Below are 23,811 nucleotides of genomic sequence, written 5' to 3'. Positions count from 1 at the left end.
AGACTGTTTATAGTCACCAAGATTTCTCTTTTCTGGTCTCTGGGTAAGTATTAGTCACCCTCTTTACTGAAATTATGCAAAGCATAAGAAAGTTCAGAGTGTTTGAGCTGCTGCTGAGAACTTGGAGCATTTAGTTGGATCTTTCCTTTTATGGTTGAGGAAAAGGAAGTCAGAAAAGTGCCCTGGGTCATGCCTTTGGCTAGTGGTGGGCCTTGGAATAGAACCAAGTCCTTTCCGGATTTCCCGAAAGCCTGGAGAACTTTATTGGTTGAACGGTAACTTTTGTATTCTGCTTAAAGAAAATAAGATCTATTTAATTTCTATTCTTCACCCCCGTTTTGATTTGTGGCCCCACTCAGAGTCTGAGAAAAACAATGACAAAACAAACAGGGAAAAGCCTGTAAGAACAGTATGAAATACACAGACAGCAAAACAGACGGACTGACAGAGCACTGGGACACACAGATAAGACAACACAGTGAAAGAAAAGGAAACTAGAAAACAAGATTTTCAGGGAGGTGCCTGGAGTGTAGGGTTATTAGCCCCATCTTGTGGCCTTTTCAGAGACTGCCTCTCAGGTTAATTTTTGAATCCGTAACTGTTAACTCCAGATCTGATCTAGAACAGTGGGCCTCAAGATTTAGGGTGCCTGGGAATCCCTGGAGAGCACGTGAAAATGCAAATACCTGGGCCTTTCTCTCAGAGAGGCAAGTAGATCAAAGTGGGCCCAGGCATCTGCTTTTAAAAAGCTCCCCAGGTAATGCAGGAGGACCATGAACCATGCATAAGAAACACTGCAGAAGGTAGTAATTGGTGGTGTTCATCCCCTTGGCTTTGTGGGAAATAGGCTACTCTGAGGAAAAGTCTGGAAGACAACTGTCAAGAACTATAAAACGACTGAGATTTTAGCCTTTTTGCAAATTACCAAGTTAGCCTGTACCAGGTTCAAGAATGCTGGTAGGTGAGAGTCCTGCATCAGAGACAAAGAGAGGCTCATTACTAATGTGGGTAACAACAGTCCGAGAATTATCATTTGGGCCACTTTTCTGAGCCCCGATTCCCAGAATCCTCTGTGATGAGGGCCATGGCAGGCTGCCTTACAGAAGAGCAATTAGAAGCTCAGGGAAACAGAATCTCTCATACCGGAGATTAAGCCGGCCAGATCTTTGCCTGGAGGGAGACATTATTTGTTGTCCAAGGCTATTCACCACAGAAACATCCTTGAAAAGGTATTCCAAAAAAGGCAGTCAGTGCCTCTGCTCAAATACAGAAAAATGACAAATGGAGGACTGTCTTCCAACAGAAACCGGGAAAATGGACGTGTGTCAGGGGAAAGGAATCCTACACCTGAAGGCTGTAAAGTGGTCAAACTGAGGCAGGAATGGGGAGTTGGGAGAGAGTCAGGCCTGCTATAGCAGGTAGGAATTCAGCCTGGATTCTCCTTCCCATAGCTCGCTTCAAAGCAATCCCTACTCTTTCTGTTTTAACGGGGGCCTGCCTCATGTAATGAGTACTTTCCGTATTTAACTTTAATCCTCACATCTCATGTAGACAAGTGATACGATCACCACTTTACTCATTAGGAAACAGAGTTTGGAAACATTGTGACCCGCCCACTTATGCAACCACGGGACAGAAGGGTCTTTTTAGAGGTCTTCCCACTACCCGCTTCTCTCACCTGTTTCCTCTTTACTCCAGGGTACAGAATTAAGACTGGCCAAACTAAGTGAACAACGAAAGCAAGGGTGGGGGACAGATCTTTGCCTCTACTTCGGAACCAGGAAGTGGAGCGCTCGCTCTTTCCCAACCTCGCGGACCAGAAATTTCCAGGGAGTGGTTGAGGAAGAGGCTCCTCAACTTCCTTTCGCATTTCAAATCGGAAATAGGTTTCCCGTGACACGCAAGCCCGGCAGCACAAATGGGGAGTTTCCTTCTCCCTAAACCCGGCCAGACCGCAAAGGACCGGCGACGACCGGCGACGACCGGCGGCGACGTGCAGCGATCGCAGAGCGCCGGGGTCCGCCCCGCTCTTCCGGGGTTTCCTGCGCGGATCGGAACTGGGGCGGAGCCGCCAGGGCGCGCCCCTCGCGATTGGACGGCGCTGCTGTCGCTCAGCGCTCCGAACGGAAGGCGCCGGGCGCCGCTCACCGCGGGGTCCCGGAGCCTCTAGGCGGGTGGGAGGGGCGGGAGCGAAAGTTGCATGTTTGGGATCCGGCGGCCGGGGCGATGGAGCTGGGTCCCGCCGCGTCCCCAGGGCCTTCCCGTTCCTTCAAGGAGGAGTTGCTCTGTGCCGTCTGCTACGACCCCTTCCGGGACGCCGTGACTCTGCGCTGCGGCCACAACTTCTGCCGCGGGTGCGTGACCCGCTGCTGGGAGGTGCAGGTGGCGCCCACCTGCCCGGTGTGCAAGGACCGCGCGGCCCTCGCCGACCTGCGCACCAACCACACCCTCAACAACCTGGTGGAGAAGCTGCTGCGCGAGGAGGCCGAGGGCGCGCGCTGGGCGGGCCACCGCTCCCCGCGCCTCTGCCGCCCTCACCGCGGCCAGTTCAGCCTCTTCTGCCTCGACGATAAGGAGCTGCTGTGCTGCTTGTGCCAGGCCGACCCCCGGCACCAGGGGCACCGCGTGCAGCCAGTGAAAGACACTGCCCACGACTTTCGGGTAAGAGCGGCAGTGTGCGGGAGGTGGCCGAGCGCGCACGTGGCGGCCGGGTCCGGACTGCAACTCAGCACCCCTCGGCCCCCGCGGCTCCCGCCACTGCAGCCTGCCAGAGCTGTGTGCCCAGGCCCCCGCCTGGTCCTGCGGCCAGGACCCCCAGCGCTCTGACTTGGCTAACCTACAGAGGGGTCGGCCCAGGGGGCCTGGGATGGGTGAAGAGGGATTGTAAACGGAAGTGTGGGAACTGAGGTTACACGATGCTCCCAAGACGGCCCCACCCACTTCTGAAGGGCTGAGGCCAGCACCCTCTATGCCAGCAGGGTGTGGCACGGGCCCGGTTGAGAAGGACAGGTGTGGGTAACGCCCAAGAATCTTGGAGCTTGGCATACTCAAGTTAGAGGTGTGGGAGTCCAAGACCTGGCCTAAAGGTCTCCCAAAAGGGGTCACATACTTCCCCGACCTGGCCCTATGTGTTGTGTAGGAGTGGAGAGGCTTTTGGCATTGGCTGGCTGGTTTATTCTGGATCTCAGCACCCCAATGCCTAGAGTTCCTGTGGCTGTAAATAAAGTGAATGGAAAATACTTTGGTATAGAAGTAACACGGAGAATACTTTGGTGTAAGAAGGAAAAATGATCAGAAAATAAGGATTAGCTAACTTAGGAGTTTTCAGAATTTTTGACCTTAGCCCATAGTAAGCTCATGTTTTGACCTTGGCCCCTATTTTTTCTGTTGTGATCCGGAACACCTTTATGTATTGTATCACTTGAAACAAAAGTTCTGTGAAAATGTCTGTTGTATTCTGGCATTTTCTGTTATTTTATTTTTATTTATGGTTTTATTTAAAAGATTGCAGAGGATGTGAAACACTAATTTATTTCCTCACCTACTAACACATGGGTCAGACCCACTGGTAGGAAGCTGAGTGTATTGAAAAGGAGGCACTGTAAGAACCCCTAATGCCTGGTCTCCAGACACTGTTTTTGTTTTGTTTGTTTTAAGGCCTTTCTTAAGAAATATTGAAAGTTGGTTAGAATTTCATACACATTTAGACAGAGTTCAGGTGAAGGGGAATGTCTTTAGTATGCATGTTTGAATACTACAGTAGCTTACCAAGGGGATAACCCTATAACTCCTGTTGCCTTATTTGTTTAACAGTGGTCCACAACAATGCTTTTCCCCATTACCACTGGCAGAAGTGCCAGGTCCTGATGTGGGACAGCTAAAGTAAGTGCATTCTGGGGGCTGGGGTCGAGGTAGGGGGGGCACCATGGATCAGGTCATGACTCATCACCATGGGGCTGTCACAGGTACAGATCAGGAAGGTGGGCAGGAGTCAAGGCCAGGAGCACTAAGGCAGAACCCCTAGGTCCGGGCTAATCCAGGGTTCAAGATTAGTGAGTCAGGTGCCGGGAAGCAAATAGGGTCTAGGGACAACTTCCTGTTCCTTCAGCAGATGCTTTGTACTGCTTGGTCCCAGGGGTACTGCAAGGCATAAGATAAACAACAATTCATACCTTCAAGGAACTTCAAGCAGAGACCTGAGGGATGAGGAGGTGTTAGCCAGGTGAAGAGAGTGAGGGAGGGTATTTTGGCCAGAGGCAGCAGCATACGTAAGGGTCCAGAAGCTGGGAGGCCTAACTTTCTAGGCACTAAGAATTTCAGAGTAGTTAAAATAAGGTTGGAAATGCAGAAGAAGCCATGAGGCCTGAGGCTTGGCCTTTATCCTAAAGACGGTAGGGAGCAGTAGGAGGGTTTTACGCAGAGGGATGATGCAGTCAGATTGATAGGCACCCAGGGCGATGTATGAGGAGGTAGGGAGTCTAGTCCGGAAAGATCTGAGGAGAATGCAAGCCAAGTGTGCTCAGCCTGATGCAGGGTGGAACTCATTCAGCGTGTTAGACAGCTGTGTATCAAGGACTTGTGTTGTGTTGTGTTCTGGAACCTGTGAGGGGTGCTGAGGCCTCAAAGGTAAGACAGAGCCCTCACCCTGTGGCGCTCACGGCGTAGCAAGGGAAGTCAGACAGTAAATGGACAAGTTGTTGTGCTGGCTGGCTGGGCGCAGAGCAGTGTGGGAGGGCTGGAGAGGTGAGAAGAGGCTGAAGGGGCTGCTGTTGGGTGCCGTGGGGAGCTCTGAGAGCTTCTAAATAGGGACTTCGTGGTGAGATGTGTGCTTAGAAAGATCACTTAGGCAACCCTGTGAGGAATTCGACAAACAGAGTAATGGTACCAGCCAACACTTTTGGAGCACTTACTGTGTGCCAGGTGATCTTGGTGTGTTTACACGTCAATAAATTTAATCCTCACAAAACCCCTGTGAGGTTGTGTGTTAGTGTCCTATCGCTGTTGTAATAAATTGCCACAAACATGGCAATTTAACACAGCACACATGTATTTTCTCACAGTTCTGGAGGTCAGAAGTCCTAAAATAAAGGTGTTGGCAGGGCTACGTGCCTTTTGGAGACTAGGAGAGAATTTATTTGCTTGCCTTGTCCAGCTTCTAGAGGCCGCTTCCTCCATCTTTAAAGCACATCATTCCAACTTCTGCTTCTTTTTTCCCATTGCTTTCTCTGACTCTACTAACTTCCTCTTTCTTATACGGACCCTTTGATTACATTGAGCGCATCGAGACAATCCAGGATAATCATCCATCTTAAAATCCATAATTTAACCACATCTATAAAGTCCTTTTTGTCATATAAATAATACATTCACAGCTTCTAAGTTCTAAGATGTGGACATCTTTATTCAGCTTACCACAGGTAGGTACTATTCTCCCCATTTTACAGACAGTGACACTGAGTCTCGGGTTAAGTAACTTGTCCAAAGTCACAGAGCAGGTATTATATAGAGTTCACCTGGAGCCTTGTTGGGCCCCTACTCTGGTCATGGACTTTGAGAGAAACTTCTTTGGTCCCCAGGTAATACTTTCCCTGCTGGCTCTCTGTTCTGGGGGCTGTGAGGACAGTGGGTTATGTGTGGGTATTTAAGAGGCTCGAGTGGATGAGGACCACTATCCTACCGTGTGGGTCCCTACTATGTGCTAGGCGCAGTATGTTCAGTAGAGGACAGAGGAGTCCTAGCCCCTGGCTTCTTGGAGTCAGATAGGCATAATTTAATAATCGACTGACATTCCTGTGAGGGACAGTACAGGAGGTGACAGACGGCTGTAACAAGGAGCCTGCTTTTGTCCGGTGGGAGTGATTTCACAGAGACCTGAAGGCTTAGAAGGAGTTTGCTAAGTGAGGGGCAGCAAGCAGCAGTGGTGGGGCAGAGGGCAGGGAAGGCAGGAATCCAGAGACGTCTGGACAAGGAAGGAAGGCGTCCGGAACAGATCCCAAGGGGCATCCAGGGCATGTTAAAAGATCTGAGATTTTGTCCTAAAGACAGTGGGGTGAGAAGGGAAAGAACTGCTGAGCTATCCAGACATGCCATAAGGGTTGAGACCAGAGCGCTGAAGTGCATGTTGGAGCTTGAAGGGACAGCCTCTAGCACTTGTTTCTCAAACTTGAACAACGCACCCATTCTTCTTAAAGGAAAAGCTGTTCCAGCACTGTGACTTAAAATACATTCCGTACATACAAACGCTAAGCTAGCGTAAATTCCTCTTGCTTATTGCACATATAGGCAGTAAAACAACAACAGTTTACAGGTAAAGCACAAAAGAAAATCAGTTCAGTTCTAGTTGAAATATTCATCACCAGGCTTTATTTAGCTGAAAGGAAAGCACTGCTCTGGGCGGCTGTGAGGCTTGTCTGACAATGTTTGGGATACGCCTTTACGCTCTTCTGTGTGGTTCCTTGATTTGCCAGTCTGAATTTCCCTCTCTGCAGATCTGAAACTTTTCCTGCGCTACAATTGGCCTTCATTTAGATCTAGCATATCCTTCACTCCTTCACAAATTAAGTGTACTTACGTTCTATCATTATGAGGCCAAGACAATGAAAGTAGTGTAGTTTGGTGTCAAGGTAGTTGTTAACAAATACAAATGCCGGCACTGCAGTTGTAGGAACTGAAAGCGTGTGTCCACACTGTTTATAAGGCAGCTTGGAAAAGGTTTACCTTAGGTTTGTTTGTTTGTTTTTTTAGGTTATTGAATGAAAACACTAATTGAAAACTCTTGTGGAAAACTTGCAGGTCCCCAAACACAGGCCCAGAGCCGCGGGGCACTGTGAGGAGATGGTTCTATTTTACTAGTGAGAAAACAGAAACTTGGAGGAATGCAGCAACTCCTGGCATTGGCAGGGAATGGCAAGGGTACATCTAGGATTAGAACTCAGATTTCCTGACTCCCCGTCTGGTGTTTGCTCTGCCTTGCATCATCAAGGCAAGCCTGCCCGAACTCCTGCCAAGTCCCAGGCCTCGAACTGCCTTGTCCAGTCCCCTTTCTTACCCATCCCATGGGACTCACATGAGAGTCATTCTCTGCCCTCCAGCCTCCTCCTGCACCAGCCCCAATCCATTCCCCTTCTGGGATTCTTAGAATCAGTCTGGCCAAATCTTACCTAGGAATGTTCCATGTTTTCCTTAAGTCTCCCCCCGCCTTATAATTCTTTCCCCCCTTTTCCTAACTATGCACTCCCAGTTGGATTCCCCCTTATGGACCAGACACTACCAGGTCCAAGGTGCATGGACATTTACTGCCTGCTTGGTAAGGCATGTGCCCAGGGGTGGGGGCTTACTGAACACTGCTCACTGAGGCTTCTGAGTTACCGGACCCCCACACTAGGCACTGTGGTGGACACCTGCTTCATGAGGAGGACTGAAACACCACAGGGAAAGGAAGAACGGGAGACTGGGGTGCGGTTGGATAAGAAAGGGATAATGGACGAGATGAAGTTGTCTTGGATGCATTTATGCTATCCTTGTAAGAAACCTGGAGAACAGCCAGTAGGAGAGTTAAATTATCCACCACTAAGTGGCACCTAATGGTAGTGAGAGCCAACACAGGCCTGGTGTGCTCTTGGAAGCACCTTACGTAGATTGGCTAGTGGGAACGTCATAGCAATCCTGCGAGCTAGGCAGTCTCATCCCTCTTGCCCTCATGAGGAAACTGGTGCAGAGAAGAGAAGGAATTAGCTCAGAATCATCTGCTGCAAAACAGAGGAGCAGGGATTTGAACTTGGGGGCCAGGTGCCAGAGCTCTTCGCTGCTGTGTCAGTCTGCCTGAAAACAAATGTTTGAATTAGATAGGGAAAATGACTACAGGCAAATGCCTAGAAACCCTGGTGATGGCTAGGTAAGCATGGACAGACAACTGCAGTCTTCACTTTTACAGTGAAGTTTGAGAGTCTGCAGAAGCTTTCATGCCTTCATTTTTAAGGTGTGGAGCCTGACTGCCAGTGAGAGAGCGAGCTTTTGCCAAAGTTCTCACCAGTGGTTAGTGACAAAGACAAGGGTAAAAATCAGGTCTCCCGACTTTCAATCCAGGAGGCAGTGTGGCATAGTGGAAAGAACATTAGGCGTTCGATGGACTCCTTGACTGGGCAGGTAGGTAGTTGAGCATCCAATTTGTGCTGAGCCCTGGGGATATGCATGGATAGGACAGTTTCTCCCCTTGCAGGGCAAGCGTCCTTTCCTTTCCTTCTGCAAAGGTTTATTGAGCACCATTGTGCTGGGCCAGAAGACCTGCCCTTTCTTGGAGCCTGCAGCCTTTCCAGGAAAGTGAAGTGATTGATTATCCAGGGTAGTAAGTGGGACGATAGAGGTGTATGTGGGAGCTATGAGAGCCCACAGGATGTACCTGAACTCTACTGGGGAGATCGAAATGGCTCTCTGGAGGAAGTGAAGGGAGCCTGAGCTGAGTCTTCAAGGCTACGTTGAGATAGTTGTGGGGTGCAGACAGGAATTAGTCAGAAGCAACAGTGTACACAGGGCCTTGGAAGACAGAAAACCTGGCTTGGGCTGGACAGCCCTGGCTACAGACATGACTCTAGCCTTTGATAGGTACCTGAGGGATTCTGTGACAATCTTGGGAAATAATATTTATTCTTTCTCTTACCTGTGCCCTTCCCATTTTCTGTTATACCACATAGCACCTGTGTTAATGGATGTTTTGGGCAAAACAATTTTGTGAAATCCTTAGGGTATTAAATATACTCTTGAAACTTGTTGCCTAAGGGATCAAATTGTAATTTTTAAATAAACGATGTAGACTATATAATCACATTCTGAATCCTTTAGTGTAAATAAAGACTTCCTGTTTTGCATGTTTATAAATAAGTAATCCTGAGTGTCGTAATTCGAAACTAAAATCAGAGCTCATTTGCTGTTTTGGGCTTGGGGTCTGGGAGATGCTCCACACCTGTCATGGGCCATTTAGCTCCATCCAGGGCCGTGATGACCCGTATTCGTCCTGACGGGGCTTCATGGCAGAGCCCCCTCTAGTCAACTTGCAGCTTCTGCTCATTCAGTGCGCTCTTTGGGCTACATGCAGTCCCTGAATGGTCTGTCCATGATACAAGTATGTTTAGTGTTAAGATCAGAATATCTAAAGCAAACATGGAAAGTATATTGTTGAGATTCACTTGAATTCAAATTTTTTATGTGCAGTATTTGCTAGATTCACCGCTAAATACATGGAAAGGGAAAAAGTGGAATAAAACATGCATCGTAAATCCCAGAAAAGGGGAAGAGAAGGAAATACTGAACAGGTGGGACAAATAGCACAGAACAAGGTGGTAGGTTTAAATGCAAATGTATCAGGTAATTACGTTAAATATTCCAAGTTAAATGACAATTGTCAGATAGCTAAGAAAACAATCCAGTTCTGTGCCACTTAAATAGGATTATGACAACAGATGAGAAAAATCAATTTGTTGAAGTTCAGTATACTTTTGTGATTTAAAAAATTAGCAAACTAGGAAGGGAAGGAACTTCATTAATCTGATTAAGGATATCTACTGAAAAACTTAGAGCAGATACCATATTTAATGGTGAAATATTGAAAGTTTTCTCATTGGAGTCAAGAAAAAGGAATGCACATTATGACCAACTGTATACAGTTTTGTGCTGGAGATCCTAGCTAATAAAGTAAATCAGGAATCGTAAGTAAAAGGTATAAGATTAGGAAAGAGGGAAACTACACTGGCATGATGTGCAGATAATATGATTCCATATATCTGCATAGAAATTTCTGTTGCAGAGAAAATAAAAAGATGCTACAGATAAATTATGAATATAAATGAGTTTAGAAGAATACTGGTTGCAAAATCAACATTAAAATCAATCATATCTCTGTGTATCAGCAAATATAAAAAAACATTTACAATAGTATAAAAATTGGGTATCTAGCAATAAATGCAACTGCAGAAATCTGGCAGGGAAAAATACATAATTTCATTGAGAGACATCAAAGACTAAGTGGCAAAATATACCATGTTCATAGATTAGAAGACTCAGTATTTAAAGATGTCAGTAAACTGATCTGTAGAGTCAGTACTATGCTAATCAAAATTCCAACATGATATTTTGTGGAATTTGGCAAGCTGATTCCAATATTTGTATGAAAACTCAGCCGGGCTCCTGGGTGGCTCAGTCAGATGGGATGAGTCCCGCATCGGGCTCCCTGCTCAGTGGGGAGCCTGCTTCTCCCTCTGCCTGCCCCTCCCCCTGCTGGTGCACACATTCGCGCGCTCTCTCTCTCTCTTTCTCTCACTAATAAATAAATAAAATCCTAAAAGAAAAAAGAAAACTCAGAGAGCCAGTGATTGCCAAAACAATCTTAGGAGACATTTAACTCTTAATATTTTACAGCTTTCGAATTAAGGCTGTGTGATGTTGGCAGAAGACAGACAGGTGGGCCAGGGGAACAGACTAGAGAACTGGAAACATCTGTGTTTGATGTGTGGTAGAGGTGGCCTGTACATCAGTGGGGAATGCTAGTACTCTAAATAATGGTTCTGAGGCAGCGAGCTCCGGGGTCACACCATTCACAGGATAAACTCCAGGTTATCCACATTGGACCTAAATGAGAAAGGAAAGCCGTAAAGCTTAGAACAAATAATATAGATTATCTTTGTGACCCCAGGATGTGGAGGGTTTTTTATTTTAGCAGTTTGGGAAGGGAGGAGGTATTTTTAAAACAAAACCAAGGAGCCCTAATTCTAAAGGAAAGGCTGATAAATTTGACCATATTGAAATTAAGAAATATATAATAGAGTATTATATATTCTATATATTCTATTCTATTCTATATATTATATATAATAGAACATACTTATTACACATCTAACCCATGAAAAGACATATATTGCACATCTGTAATAAATTCCTACAAACCAGTAGAAAAATGGCAGGCAACTGCATTGAAAAATAGTCAAAAGGTTTGAACAGGTATTTAAAGATAAAGATCCAAATGGTTAAGAAACATTTTTCATTAACATCACTTGTGTGGTGTAAACTGTTACAACTGCTTTGGAAAACAGCTTGACATATCTACTAAAGTTGAAGATTCACATATTTGTGGCCTATTCCTGCCTCCAGGGATATTTTGCACAGAGACAAGTGTACCTGTGCGCCAGGAGATGTATATAAGAAGGTTCATGCTATTTGTATTACTTGAAGATTGTAAATGAGCCAACTGTCCATGAACACCAGAATGGGTAAATGATTGTGGTGTGTTCATACAGGGGAATACAATGCAACAATGAATGATAAACTTACATACAATAACGTGTTTGAATCCTACAAACCTTAATGTCAAGGTAAAGGAAACAAGACACAAAAGAATGCATACAGAATGGTTCCATTAATATAAAGTTCAAAACCAGGCAAAACTAAAGTATATTATTTAGATTAGGGATGCATATATAGGTGATAGAACTATGAAGAAAAGCAGGGAAATGCTATACAAATTAGGATCTTTGTTTCCTCCGATAGGAAGAAGGGGATAAGATTGAAAAGGGGGCACATCCTGGGTGTGATTAAGAGGTGTTCCGTTTACAACTACTTAAGGCACATTTATGTTTTATGCCAGAGCAAATTAATTGCCAACAATAAGAGATTGAAAGGTAAAAAACAACTCATTAAACTTGAGAGAAATTGAAGGGATTTCATTGAGGAAGGAACGCTCTTGGTAAGTGACTAGAAAAGGCTAACACTTCTAAAGTTTTCATTTTATAGGTTTTAAAAATTTTGAGGTATAATTTATATACAATAAGATGCATAGATCTTGGGTGCCTGGGTGGCTCAGTTGGTTAAGCAACTGCCTTCGGCTCAGGTCATGATCCTGGAGTCCCGGGATCGAGTCCCACATCAGGCTCCCTGCTGAGCAGGGAGTCTGCTTCTCCCTCTGACCCTCTTCCCTCTCGTGCTCTCTCTCTCATTCTCTCTCTCTCAAATAAATAAATAAAATCTAAAAAAAAAAAAAGATGCATAGATCTTAACTGTTGAGTTTGAAGAGTTCTGAGTGTTACACACACCCTATACTTGCCTCCTCAAAGGAACTAATAGAACATTTCTGTCACCTTGGAGAGCTCCCTTCTTCCCAGCCAGTCCACCAGGAGGCAACCACCTTCTGATTTCTGTCACCTTATTAGTGCTGCCTGTTCTTGAGCTTCACGTAAATGGAGTGATACTATATATGCTCTTTTGTATCTGGCTTCTTTCTGGCAAAATTTATATATATACTTATATATGTATATTACATCTATGTAAATTTTATGTATATGCATATATACATATATAAACATGTAAACACATATACAAATATGTGTGTATATATATTTACATATATAAACTTTTATAAATTCATATATATATACACACATACACACACACACATATATATACAAACTTGCCCATGTACTGTGTGGCAGTAGTTCCTTTTGTATTGCTAAGTAGTTTTCCATTTTATGAATATACCATAATTCAGCCATTTCTCGATGGACATTTGGTTGGTTTCCAGTTTGGGAATAGCCATTAGTTTTTAAAATGTGTTGTTTAGTTTGACATTTATGGGAGGAAATTCATTAACCTGCTAGGTTATTGAAGGAATTGGGCAAAGTATTTACAGAATTATAAACTTACTCTAGAACTAAAGAAAGCTGACAACAAATTTGGGAATAAGATGACACTTTCAGAAACATAAATGGCAGGCAGACAAACATAGTACTCGCTCTCTGAATGAGATAGGGTGTGTAGCGTGGCTAAGAACATAGGCCTTTATTGTTGGATACAAATCCTGGCTCTGCTAAAGTCTAATTTTGGCAAGTTGCTCAACTCCTCTGGGCCTTATTTTCTCCTCTGTGTAAGAGGAGTGTAGTGCCTGCCTCACAAGAATGTAAGAATTAAGTAGCATGGGGCGCCTGGGTGGCTCAGTTGGTTAAGCGACTGCCTTCGGCTCAGGTCATGATCCTGGAGTCCTGGGATCGAGTCCCACATCGGGCTCCCAGCTCAACGGCGAGCCTGCTTCTCCCTCTGACCTTCTCCCCTCTCATGCTGTTTCTCTCTCTCTCGCTCTCTAATACATAAATAAATAAAATCTTTAAAAAAAAAAAAGAATTAAGTAGCATGATCTCTATTAAGTGCGTAATTTAGTGCGTGATGCATAGCGCATGTGCAGTAGTAACTGCTTGTTACTAATAGAACCATTAGTGGATCTCATCAACTCACACCTCAGAGAAGGGTCATTTTGGGGTTGGTCTTTGCTGAATGACACCAGAACTCTCCAAGTGCTTCAAGAGTTTGGGAAAGGACAGGGACTGTCACTCCCCCCCCCCCTCCCACCCTATCCCCTCACCATCCTCATCCGCCTGTAACTCCCTAGCTGTCAAGGTTGAAGGCAGAGGGCTGGGCTGCGTTGTTTTGGGGCCAGCACACCCCTGGGTAACGTGTGTGGGCAGTTGCTTCACTCCTGTCATCCACGCTTATCACAGAATTGTTTTGAACTTTGTTATATGACTTTGTAACAAAACATCTTCTGCCACAAAACATTAGGATGGTATTTCACTGGCCTTGTGGGATATTCATACTGATTTGATTTTGCTTTTGAGGAGGCACCTTAGAGATGTTATACTACAGAAAACAAAAAGATCTGTTACCTATTCTCAAGATCATAAAAGTGGCCAAAATGAATAGAAAAGAAGAAACCTGCAGAAAATGAAAGCATTTTCTGGAGTACAGCAGTTACAAGAATGGGCTCTGGAGCAGGACAGACAGCCTAGTTATTGCTGCATAACAAATTACCTCCAAAAATAGTGGTTTAAAACAAGCAATATCTATTACTTCGTGGTTTCTGTGGGTCAGAAATCTGGGCATGACTTAGCTGGGCATGTCTGCTTCAGATCTCTCCTGATGCTTCGGTCTCATCTGAAGGTTCAAGTAGGCCAAGGTCACCATTCGAGCTCCTCACTTGTGTGGCCACTGGTGGGATCACAGTCCTCATGGGCTGCTGGTTGGAGGCCATCCTTAATTCCTAGCTCCGTGGGCCACTCCATAGGCTGCACCACAACGTGGCAGGTGGCTTCCATCCCGCTGAGCAAGCAACGGAGGGCAAGAAAGGATGTGCACAGGCTTTTAGTCACCTCATCTCAGAGGCAATATCCCTTTGCTTTGGCCACATTCTGCTGGTTAGAAGCAAGTCATCAGGTCCAGCCCATGGGGAGCAGATTCTACCAGGGCATGAATCCCCAGAGGTGGGGACCACTGGGGCCATTTTAGAGGCCCCCTCCTTCAATCTGCCCTCTATTCCCCAATGGTTCCTGTCCCCCTAGCATGCAGAATACACTCACCCCCTCCCAAGATCCCCAAACGTCTTACCCCATTACAGCATCCACTTCTGAATCTTGTCATCTGAATCAGGTCCAGGTGGGGATGAGGCTTTTGAGGACAGATCTCTATTATGTACTGCTGCATAACAAATCACCCCCAAACTTGGAATCTTAAAGCAGTAGACTTTCCTATCTCACAGGATGGAGGGATCACCAGGGGCCATCTTAGGGGCTGCCTACCACCACTGTCTAGGTTCACATCCTTGTCCTGCGACATAGTAGCTGTGTGCTCTCACTTCCCTTTTGTGTGCTTTTGGCTTTTTTTTTTTTTTTTTAATTTATAAAATGAGTCTAATCCTATTACTTACGTAATAGGGATGATGTGATGATTAAGTGACATAATTTGTAAAGTAATTTACACATTCCCTGGCAAATAGTAAATGCTCAATAAATGCTAGTCATTTATAATTAATGCCACTAGAATTGTTACTATTTTTCCAAAGAAAAACTTGGTAAGCTTTCTCAGAATGAGGAGAGAAAAGGATAAAAATGGAGAGAAATGGATAGTCCTTGAATACAAAAGGTAGGAATCCAACCTCAAACTGGTAATGGTTCTTCAAGGAGTCCAAGGAGATCAGAGTAATAATGGTTAAGTTTAAAAAAACAAGACTACTAAACAAAAAGTATTTGATTAAAGCAGTGATTAAAGTATTTTGCATGGCCCATGCACTATTGGAATATTGCAATAAGGTGGGGATGTGGGGAGATGTGTAGTTTAGATAAGGCCCTATAGGATTAACTGGATCTACCTGTAATCAGACCTTTTCATTACTGACTGCAGGCCAGTCCAGTTTAGAAAGTCATTAAGAGAGCCTGTGAACACATTGTCTGTAGAGTGGCAACAGCTCAGGGGTTCATGGACAGCCTGGACCAGCTGTAGGCCTGAGTGGGATGCCCTTCTCTGTGTACTATGGCCAGCTTGAGAGGGAACGGGTCATTTACCTCCTCGGCTCTGTCTCCCCATCTGTACCAGGTATAAAACAAAGGGGCCGGCTAGAAGGCGTCTGAGAGAGTTTTATGCTAAAACCTAGATTCAAGGTCAGGGCTGTGCCCTGCAGCGTGTGGACAGATGGGTTGAGTGAATGTGGCTGAGCTGTACCCGCACTGAAGTGGGACTCCAGCTGTAAATGGAGTATGCCCCGCCCCTGCCTGGCCTCCAGCCCTCATGTTCCTCCTTCTCGTTCCTCACGGCAGGCCAAGTGCAGGAACATGGAGCACGCGCTGCGGGAGAAAGCCAAGGCCTTCTGGGCCATGAGGCGATCCTACGAGGCCATTGCCAAGCACAATCAGGTGAGTGCTCGGCTGGGCGGGGAGATTAGGGAGACCTGGGTCAGTGGGGGAATTGGTGGGGGGAGAGGCGAGGGTGGGCCCGCCCTGACTGTGGGTGTTGACCCAGGTTCAGCCTGCCTTAGCCCTGAGGGTCTAGCATAGTCACGTCCTAGGTCGCTGGTTGTGGCGGCATTGCCGTGGCCTCTCCGAATAGCTGGGCGTGGCCACGCCAGCAGCTGTGGGAGGGGCGTGAAAAGTGACCTGTGCCGTCTGCGCTGTGGTCTCAGACTAGCTTGAGCACGTGCCGCACTCGACCATCTACCCAGCTGCGCAAGCCACCGATGACCTGGGGCTCTTTAGTTATTCCTCTTTCCCCTTTCCTCCCCCGGTCCACTCAGCAGTCCTGGCCTCTCTAACGGAAAGTACATCTTGTCCACCCGACGCTGTGTTTCCCCCGCCACCCACCATCTTGGCCCTGTCTCCATTGTTTCTCACCCGGCCTCCTACTTGGGCTCCAAGCTTCCACTTTTTTTTTTTTTAAGATTTTATTTATTAATTCATGAGAGAGAGAGAGGCAGAGGCAGAGGGAGAAGCAGGCTCCCTGCTTTGCAGGGAGCTGCCATGCAGGGCTCAGTCCCAGGACTCTGGGATCGTGACCTGAGCTGAAGGCAGATGCTTAACTGACTGAGCCACCCAGGTGCCCCTGTTCTAACTTTTTAAAAAAGCTTTTTGTAGTTATGATTAGGGGTACGGATATTGTGAATGATTCAGCTTTAAAATAAGTGCTTTCTACTCCTCTTTTGTTAAGCCTCTGCATCAGACAGATTTGAAGTCCTAAGATGGGAAGGCAGATAATTTTTAAAAGTCGTTATTTACAACAGTTCGTTTGTGTGATTCAGGATTTCCCTTGCTATGGTGTACCCAGCCAAGATACAGAATATTGTGTGTTGAGGAAGATACAGATGACAGGTGTTATCAATAAGCAGATTTGATGTGATTTTTTTAATTTATCAAGACAACCTCATGCTGTGTGACTTTAAACTTAAAAATTTGTGCTAATAAAACTGCGTCTGTGTTTTACCTGTTGGGGTTCCACCCACGGTTTCTGTTGAAAAGAGCGCTCCTTTGCTAGAAACCTGAGAGTCCCGAGGCCAGGTGCTGCCTGAGAGCTTCCCTCCGGGCCTGAGCCTCCGTGGCCCCGTCCTGCTCTGGGCTGTAGGTGGAGGCTGCCTGGCTGGAAGGGCGAATCCGGCAGGAGTTCGACAAGCTTCGCGAGTTCCTGCGCGTGGAGGAGCAAGCCATCCTGGACACCATGGCGGAGGAGGCGAGGCAGAAGCAGCGTCTGGTGGAGGAGAAGATGAAGCAGCTGGCGGAAGACACCGAAGCCCTGGCCCATGAGATTGAGCGGCTGCAGGTGGAGATGAAGGAGGATGATGTTTCTTTTCTCATGGTGAGGGGCTCGCCATCTGGCTTCAGGGACAGGGAGCAGGTGGTCGGGAGCCAGTGGGGAGCCAGAGACTGGCAGGTGCTGGGTGGGGTTGCTGGGCCGGAGGAGCCCCCGGAGGAGGTGCCCTGCTTGTCAGGAAGCCAAGGGGATTTTCAGCAGAGCGGGGTTCCTGAGGACTTTCTCACTTCTGTCTGCCTCTCTCCTTTCCTTGTCTCTCTCCCTGCCTCTCTTGTACTCTTGCTCTCTTTTTATTTCTTCTCTGTCTACTCCTTAATACAGCAGAGTACCTTTTAAACAAGGTGGAAAAGTTGTGAAGGTAGTGCTGGGTGCCCCGTAGACCCCTCCTCCTACGTCCTCCCATTGTTAACACCTTATATCACCTCGTGGCGCATTTGTCCATAGAAACCTGACCTTGGTGCATTGTAATTAACTAAACTCCAGACTTATTTGGAGTCCACCATTTTTTGCATTAATATCCTCCTTCTGCTCCAGGATCCAGTCCGGGGACCTACATCGCATTTAATTGTCCTGTGCCCCAGTCTCTGCTGGTCTGTGACAGTGTCTTATTCTTTTTGTTTTTCATGACCTGAGGAGTGCTGGCCAGATAGCCTGCAGAGTGTCCTCCCACTCTGGGTTAGCCTGATGTTTTTTCCATAATTAGACAGGGGTTATAGGATTTTACAAAGAAGACAAAATGGACTATTCTAAAATTATACAATTATTTTAATTTTTAAATTTAAATATGATGTTTTGGTATTCTCTGTTGCTTTCTTAAGAAAAGGATGGCTCTGTTCTCTCTTTTAAAAATACATGTTTCATTCATTTTCTTTATTTCTTTTTATGTTTTTCACCCCCCCCTTCCCCTCTCCCCCCCCCCACCCCATGATTCTTATGGAGACGTGTCTGTAACTGGAAAGCTAGTTTGGAAATCAGTCAGGATAGCGAGCTATCTCCTCTACTTAGAGAACAGCCGAACTCTCTGGAAAGGGGAGACTTTGTAGAGTGGATTGAGAAGGGACAGGTACATCCTCCATTCAGGCAGGTGTCACATCCTGGCTGGGGACTCTTGTAGGTTTTCTGCCTCACACAAAGCTTTGAACCCTGGTGTCTCCTGTCTCCAAAATGCCCCGATGATAAAATCATTTGGTGGGTTCTAAAAGCTGGATTCTTTGCTGTTTCTGTTCAGGAAATTGGGAGTGGCCAGGACCCATTGTGCTTTCAGGGATGCTTTTGTGACTTTTTTTTTTATTTATATATATATATATAACAGCTTTATTGAGATATAATTCATAACAGCTTTATTGAGATATAATTCGTATACTGCATAATTCACTTATTTAAAATGTACAATCCAGTGGTTTTTACTCTATTCACAGAGTTGTGCAGCCATCACCACAATCAACTGTAGCACGTTTTGTCTCCAGAAACAGAAACCTCATACCCTTTAGCTGTGGCCCTCCTCTGCCCCCCCACCCCCACCCCCACCATCAGCCCTCAGCAAACGCTAATCTCCTTGCTGCCTCTAAGGGTTTGCCTTGTCTGGACACTTCCATAAATGATTTCCATAAATGGAATCCTATCAGATGCAGCCTTTTGTGACTGGCTCTTTCACTCAGCATGTTTTGAAACTATATCCTGTTGCAGCATGTATCAGGACATGGCTGAATAATATTCCATTGTAGGGGTATACTACATTTTATGTATCCATTCATCAGTTGATGGGCGTTTGGGTTGCTTCCATTTCTGAGCTGTTATGAATCACACCGCTATAAACATTCATGTGCAAGTTTTTGTGTAGATGTACTTTTTCCTTTCTCTTGAGTATGTGCCTAAGGAGATTTACTGAATCATATGGTAACTAGTAAGTTTAACTGTTTGAGGAACTGCCACACTGTTTTCCAAGTGACTGCGCAGAGTTTATATTCCCATGAGCAGTGTATGAGGACTAATTTCTCCACATCCTTGCCAACACGGACCTTTTTACTTTCCTTTTTTTTTTAATGGACATTGCAGGGGTGTGAAATGGTATCTCATTGTGGTTTTAATTTGCATTTCTTCAGCTAATGCTGTTGAGCATCTTTTCAGGGACTTGCTGGCCATCTGTGTATCTTTGGGGAACTGTGCGTTCCAGCCCTGTGTCCATTTTTTAAATTGGGTTGTTTGTCTTTTTCTTGTTGAATTATAAGGGTTTTTATATATTCTGCATACTAGACCTTTATCAGGTATATGATTTATAAATAGTTTCTCCCATTCCATGGGTTATTTGTTCGCTTTTTGGGTAACTTCATTTGAAGTACAGAAGCTTTTCACTGTGATGGATTCTAGTTTATCTGTGTTTTATTTCCTGTTTGTGCTTTTGGTGTCATATCTAAGAAACCATAGCCTAATCCAAGGTCATGAGTTTTATAGGCTTAGCTCCACATTTAAGGCTTTGAGTTAATTTTTAAAATTTTTGTATATGGTGCAAGGTGAGAATCCAAGTTCATTCTTTTGCATGTGGATACCCAGTTGTCCCAGCACTGTGTACCGGGGACCATTCTTTCTCCATCGAATGGCCTTGGCACCCTGTAGAAAACCGATTGACAGTAAATTTGAGGCTTTACTTCTTGACTTTCAGTGCCCACTGAGCTATGTCTGTCCTTATGTTAGTACCACACTGTCTTGACCACTGTTGCTTTTAATACGCTTTGCCATTGGGAAATGTGAGTCACCAACTTTGTTCTTGTCCAAGATTGTTTTGGCTATTATTATGGGTCCCTTGAATTTCCATATGGATTTTAGGATCAGCTTGTCAGTGTCTGCAAAGAAGCCAGCTGGAATTTTTGATGGGAATTTTATTGAATCTGTAGATCTCTTTGGGGAGTATTGCCATCGTAACAATATTAAGTCCTCTAATCCATGAACATGGGATGTAGGACTCCTTTTGAGGTCAGAAACTTACGGTTTGTTTGTTTTTTTCCCCTGTGTTTATGTCTCTCTCTCTCTTTTTTTTTTCTCTTTTAGAAACACAAAAGCCGAAAACGCCGGTAAGTTGCCAAGGCTGGTGGAGGGGAGGGGAAAAGCAGGCAGAAATACCGGGGGTGCCCATTGCAGTGGCTCCAGGGCCAGGCAGGTGATGAAGCTAGCTGGGTGGAACCCAGAGGGAGTGGTGGGGACTGGCCAGGTGGAGAGAGTCCTTTTTCAAGTCATCCCACTTCAATTGGCAGTGGTGAAGTGTTGTTTTCCTGAGTGTGGAAAATGACCATCCACTGTGTGGGGAGAGAATGCGTCATCCTGCACACGGCTTGTATTTCCCAGCGGGTCCTCCCAACATTTAGGCTTGTCTCTTGGTTAGCCTCTCTCTCTGAGAGAGGCTGGTTTGTGTTGATGGCTTTTGGGTTCACAGTGATGAACTATATTCCAGTCCGAGCTGCACAAAGATGGAAGAGAATGCTTAGGGAAGTAGTGAGTTTCCTGTCACTGGAGGTGTTCAAGCAAAGTGATACCTTCAGACATTGGGACTAGAGGACCCTTAAGGTCCCTTCTGCCTCAGACATCCCATGAGCAGATATATACGTATGACTTCTGCCCACAAGGATGGGACCTATGTCTGAGAACTTCTTATTTATATTTTTCCTAGCTGGGTAAGGTTGACCCTGCATACTGAATCCTGAGGAGCTGTGAGCAGCCTAGTTGGCTACTGGCTTCTGTCCCATCAGAGCCCAGCCCAGCTTTGTCTTGGGTAGGGTGGCCAGGAATGAGTCCTGTTGCCTGTTTCCTGCTGACCCAGTTAGGCCCAGGATGCCTGGCTTTGGCTCTGCCCACCCGGCCCAATTCTCCTTTTCCAGCCTCTTCTGCACCATGGAGCCAGAACCGGTCCAGCCCGGCATGCTCATCGACATCTGCAAATATCTGGACTCCCTGCAGTACCACATCTGGCGGAAGATGGTCACATCTGTCGAATCCGGTGAGTGGGGGTGCAGCCAGGGGTTACAGTCAGAGAAGGCACTTCATGTGAGGCGGAGAACCAGCCAGACTCATTTCTTTCAGCTTCCTTCCCTGTAGGGCCTTCTCCAGCCCCTTTCAGACAGGTCCCTTGGTGCCCTCTCCACCCCCTGCCCCACCGCTCAAAGCTCTCTTGGCAGAACCCCTTCCTCTTTGGGTCCTGACACTCGGCCACCTCTGCAGAAAGAGGAACCGGCTGCCCTCTCTTTTCAGAACGGTATTGTATAGGTGATGAAGGGACTGAGTGTTTGCATCCCCTTATATTCATATGTTGAAGTCCTAACCTCCGATGTGGTGGCATTTGGACGTGGGGCCTTTGGGAGGTGATTGGGTTACATGAGGTCATGAGTATGGAGCCCCATGATGGGATTAGTGCCTTGATAAGGAGAGGCATCAGAGAGCTGGCTTCCTGACCCTCTCTCCCCCCTGTGAGGACATAGCAAGAAGGTGGCCATCTGTGAACAAGGAAGAGTGTGTCACCAAAACCCAACCGCGCTGCACCCCAGTCTCAGACTTTGGTCTCCAAAACTATGAGAAAGACGGTTCTGTTGTTTAAGCCACTCAGTCTGTGGTATTTTTGTGCACAACCCAAGCTGACGGTGACATCATGATTTTATAGAGAGAGCTGTCAGTGACCCAGAGGAATGTTACGTGTTTCTCTCCATCATACGGGAGTTGTGTGAGCATCCAGGGTCCCTGCTTCTATTGGTTTCCTGTGGCTGCCGTAACAAAGGACTGCACATTGGATGCCTTCAAATGACCGATTTACTTGCTCACAGTCCCCAGAGGCTAGAAGTCCAAAATGAAGGTGTCAGCAGGGTCATGCTCCCTCTGAATCCTATAGGGAGAGACTTCTTTGCCACTTGCTGGCTTCCGGCATTTGACGGCTGTCCTTGGCTGCCGGCTGTAGCCCTGTGATCTCGGCCCCTGTTGCCACCTGGCCACCTCCCCTCACGTGTCTGTGTCTCTTCTCCTTTGCTAAGGACAACAGTCATATTGGGTTAAGGTCCTACTCAACTCCGGTCTGATCTCATCTTAATCACATCCTAGTCACGTGACCCCATTCCCAAATAAGCGTGCCTTCCGAGGCACTGACAGTTAGGACTTGAGCATCCCCTTTGGTGGGGCACGGTTCAACCCGTAGCATGGCCCCTCGGGCCCCGACGGCTCCCTCCGGGCGCTGCGGCCAGGCGGGACGCAGGGGGTCGCTTTGGGGGGATGGCAGGCACCACTGGCATGGCAGAAGGGCGGCACGTGAGGTTTGCTGATTTCCCCCCGCCTCCCGCCTCTGCTCTCAGTGCCCTTCAGCTTCGATCCCAACACCGCGGCCGGCTGGCTCTCTGTGTCCGATGACCTCACCAGCGTCACCAACCACGGCTACCGAGTGCAGGTGGAGAACCCGGAGCGCTTCTCCTCGGCGCCCTGCCTGCTGGGCTCCCGCGTCTTCTCCCAGGGCTCCCACACCTGGGAGGTGGACCTGGGGGGGCTGCCGAGCTGGCGGGTGGGTGTGGTGCGGCTGCGCCAGGACGCCGGCGCCGAGGGCCACTCGCACAGCTGCTACCACGACACCCGCTCTGGCTTCTGGTACGTGTGCCGCACGCAGGGGGTGGACGGGGACCACTGCGTGACCTCGGACCCGGCCACGTCACCTCTGGTCCCAGCCATCCCTCGCCGCCTGCGCGTGGAGCTGGAGTGTGAGGAGGGCGAGCTGTCCTTCTACGACGCGGAGAACCACTGTCACCTGTACACCTTCCACGCCCGCTTCGGGGAGGTGCGGCCCTACTTCTACCTGGGGGGCGCGCGGGGGGACGGGCCCCCTGAGCCTTTGCGCATCTGCCCCCTGCGCATCACTGTCAAGGAGGAGCTGGATGGCTGAGGCTGGCCCAGAGCCTGCCCCGCGCCACCTGGCACTTGGGTCATGGTCCTGCTTCCTTTGTGTCCGTCTTCCTCAAGCCGTGCTCACCTCAGTACCTCTGAACCGTCCACCTCCTTGCCAGGATCTACCTGCTGACCAGTCCTGTCCTTTTCCTGTGGCTCCAGGCCCCAAGCCGCCTCCTTCATTTCTGAAGTCATCCAGGGGACACCTCACTCCCCAGAGTCCTGGCCCCTTCAGGATGTGCATTTTCTAACTCCGAATTCCAGGATGTCTGGGGATGATGTTTGCTTCTAGAAGAATGGGCCCATTTTAGCATGTGGGTTTTATTATCTGGGTATGGTGAGGCTGCAGTGGGAAAGAGTTGGTTATTTACAATTCCCAAGAGGAAGGCCCCACCACGTGGGCCGGGGGAGCCACCAGGGAAGCACCAGGCCCCTTAGGAAGCAGAGGGAGTTGAGGAAGCACCAGGTAGACTTTATTGTGGTTTTAGTGACAGAACAGGCTTGGCAGGGCTCTGTCTGGGTAGACAGGTTTGGGATCTGCGGGTTGGAATAATTTTGGCGGGCTCTGGGGCAGAGGGGCTGCCCCCAGTTGTCAGGGATGACGGGGATGGGGGTGGGGGGGGGGTGATCAGGAGGGAGTGTTAGAGCCCTGTGAGAGGTAAAGGAAGTGGTTGGGAGTTTAGCCCAATAGCTCTGGATTGGTTGGTTTGCATATGAAAGGCGTGCACCCAGGGGAGATGATTGCTTTCCCCGGGAATTGGCTAGCCCTGGGAGGAGCAGTTTCCCCGTGGTCGGAGTATCAAGAAC

The 23,811-nt window shown here is 47.3% G+C and overlaps 1 protein-coding gene across 1 annotated transcript; it reads left to right on the top strand.

Moving 5' to 3' along the window:
* Window positions 1-2,153: 2,153 nt before the first annotated feature.
* Window positions 2,154-23,593, top strand: TRIM35 (tripartite motif containing 35). The gene is made up of 6 exons (XM_032389190.1): window positions 2,154-2,661; window positions 15,621-15,716; window positions 16,915-17,145; window positions 20,146-20,168; window positions 20,970-21,088; window positions 22,425-23,593. The coding sequence occupies exons 1-6, from the start codon at window positions 2,227-2,229 to the stop codon at window positions 23,000-23,002; spliced, it is 1,482 nt and encodes a 493-aa protein (XP_032245081.1). The 5' UTR covers window positions 2,154-2,226; the 3' UTR covers window positions 23,003-23,593.
* The last annotated feature ends 218 nt before the right edge of the window (window positions 23,594-23,811 follow it).

The sequence above is a fragment of the Phoca vitulina genome, unplaced genomic scaffold (genome assembly GCF_004348235.1).
Source record: "Phoca vitulina isolate PV1807 unplaced genomic scaffold, GSC_HSeal_1.0 scaffold53, whole genome shotgun sequence".
In the NCBI taxonomy this organism is placed as follows: domain Eukaryota; kingdom Metazoa; phylum Chordata; class Mammalia; order Carnivora; family Phocidae; genus Phoca; species Phoca vitulina.
The sequence above is the reverse complement of the archived record's forward strand: the minus strand, read 5'-3'. Positions and strand labels throughout refer to the sequence as shown.

Bases quoted from the DNA above. Each gene is read 5' to 3' on its own strand.
- TRIM35 (XM_032389190.1), top strand. From the start codon at position 2,227: ATGGAGCTGGGTCCCGCCGCGTCCCCAGGGCCTTCCCGTTCCTTCAAG. The intron at 2,662-15,620 runs GTAAGAGCGGCA...TCCTCACGGCAG, and splicing joins ACACTGCCCACGACTTTCGG to GCCAAGTGCAGGAACATGGA. The intron at 21,089-22,424 runs GTGAGTGGGGGT...CTCTGCTCTCAG, and splicing joins GGTCACATCTGTCGAATCCG to TGCCCTTCAGCTTCGATCCC.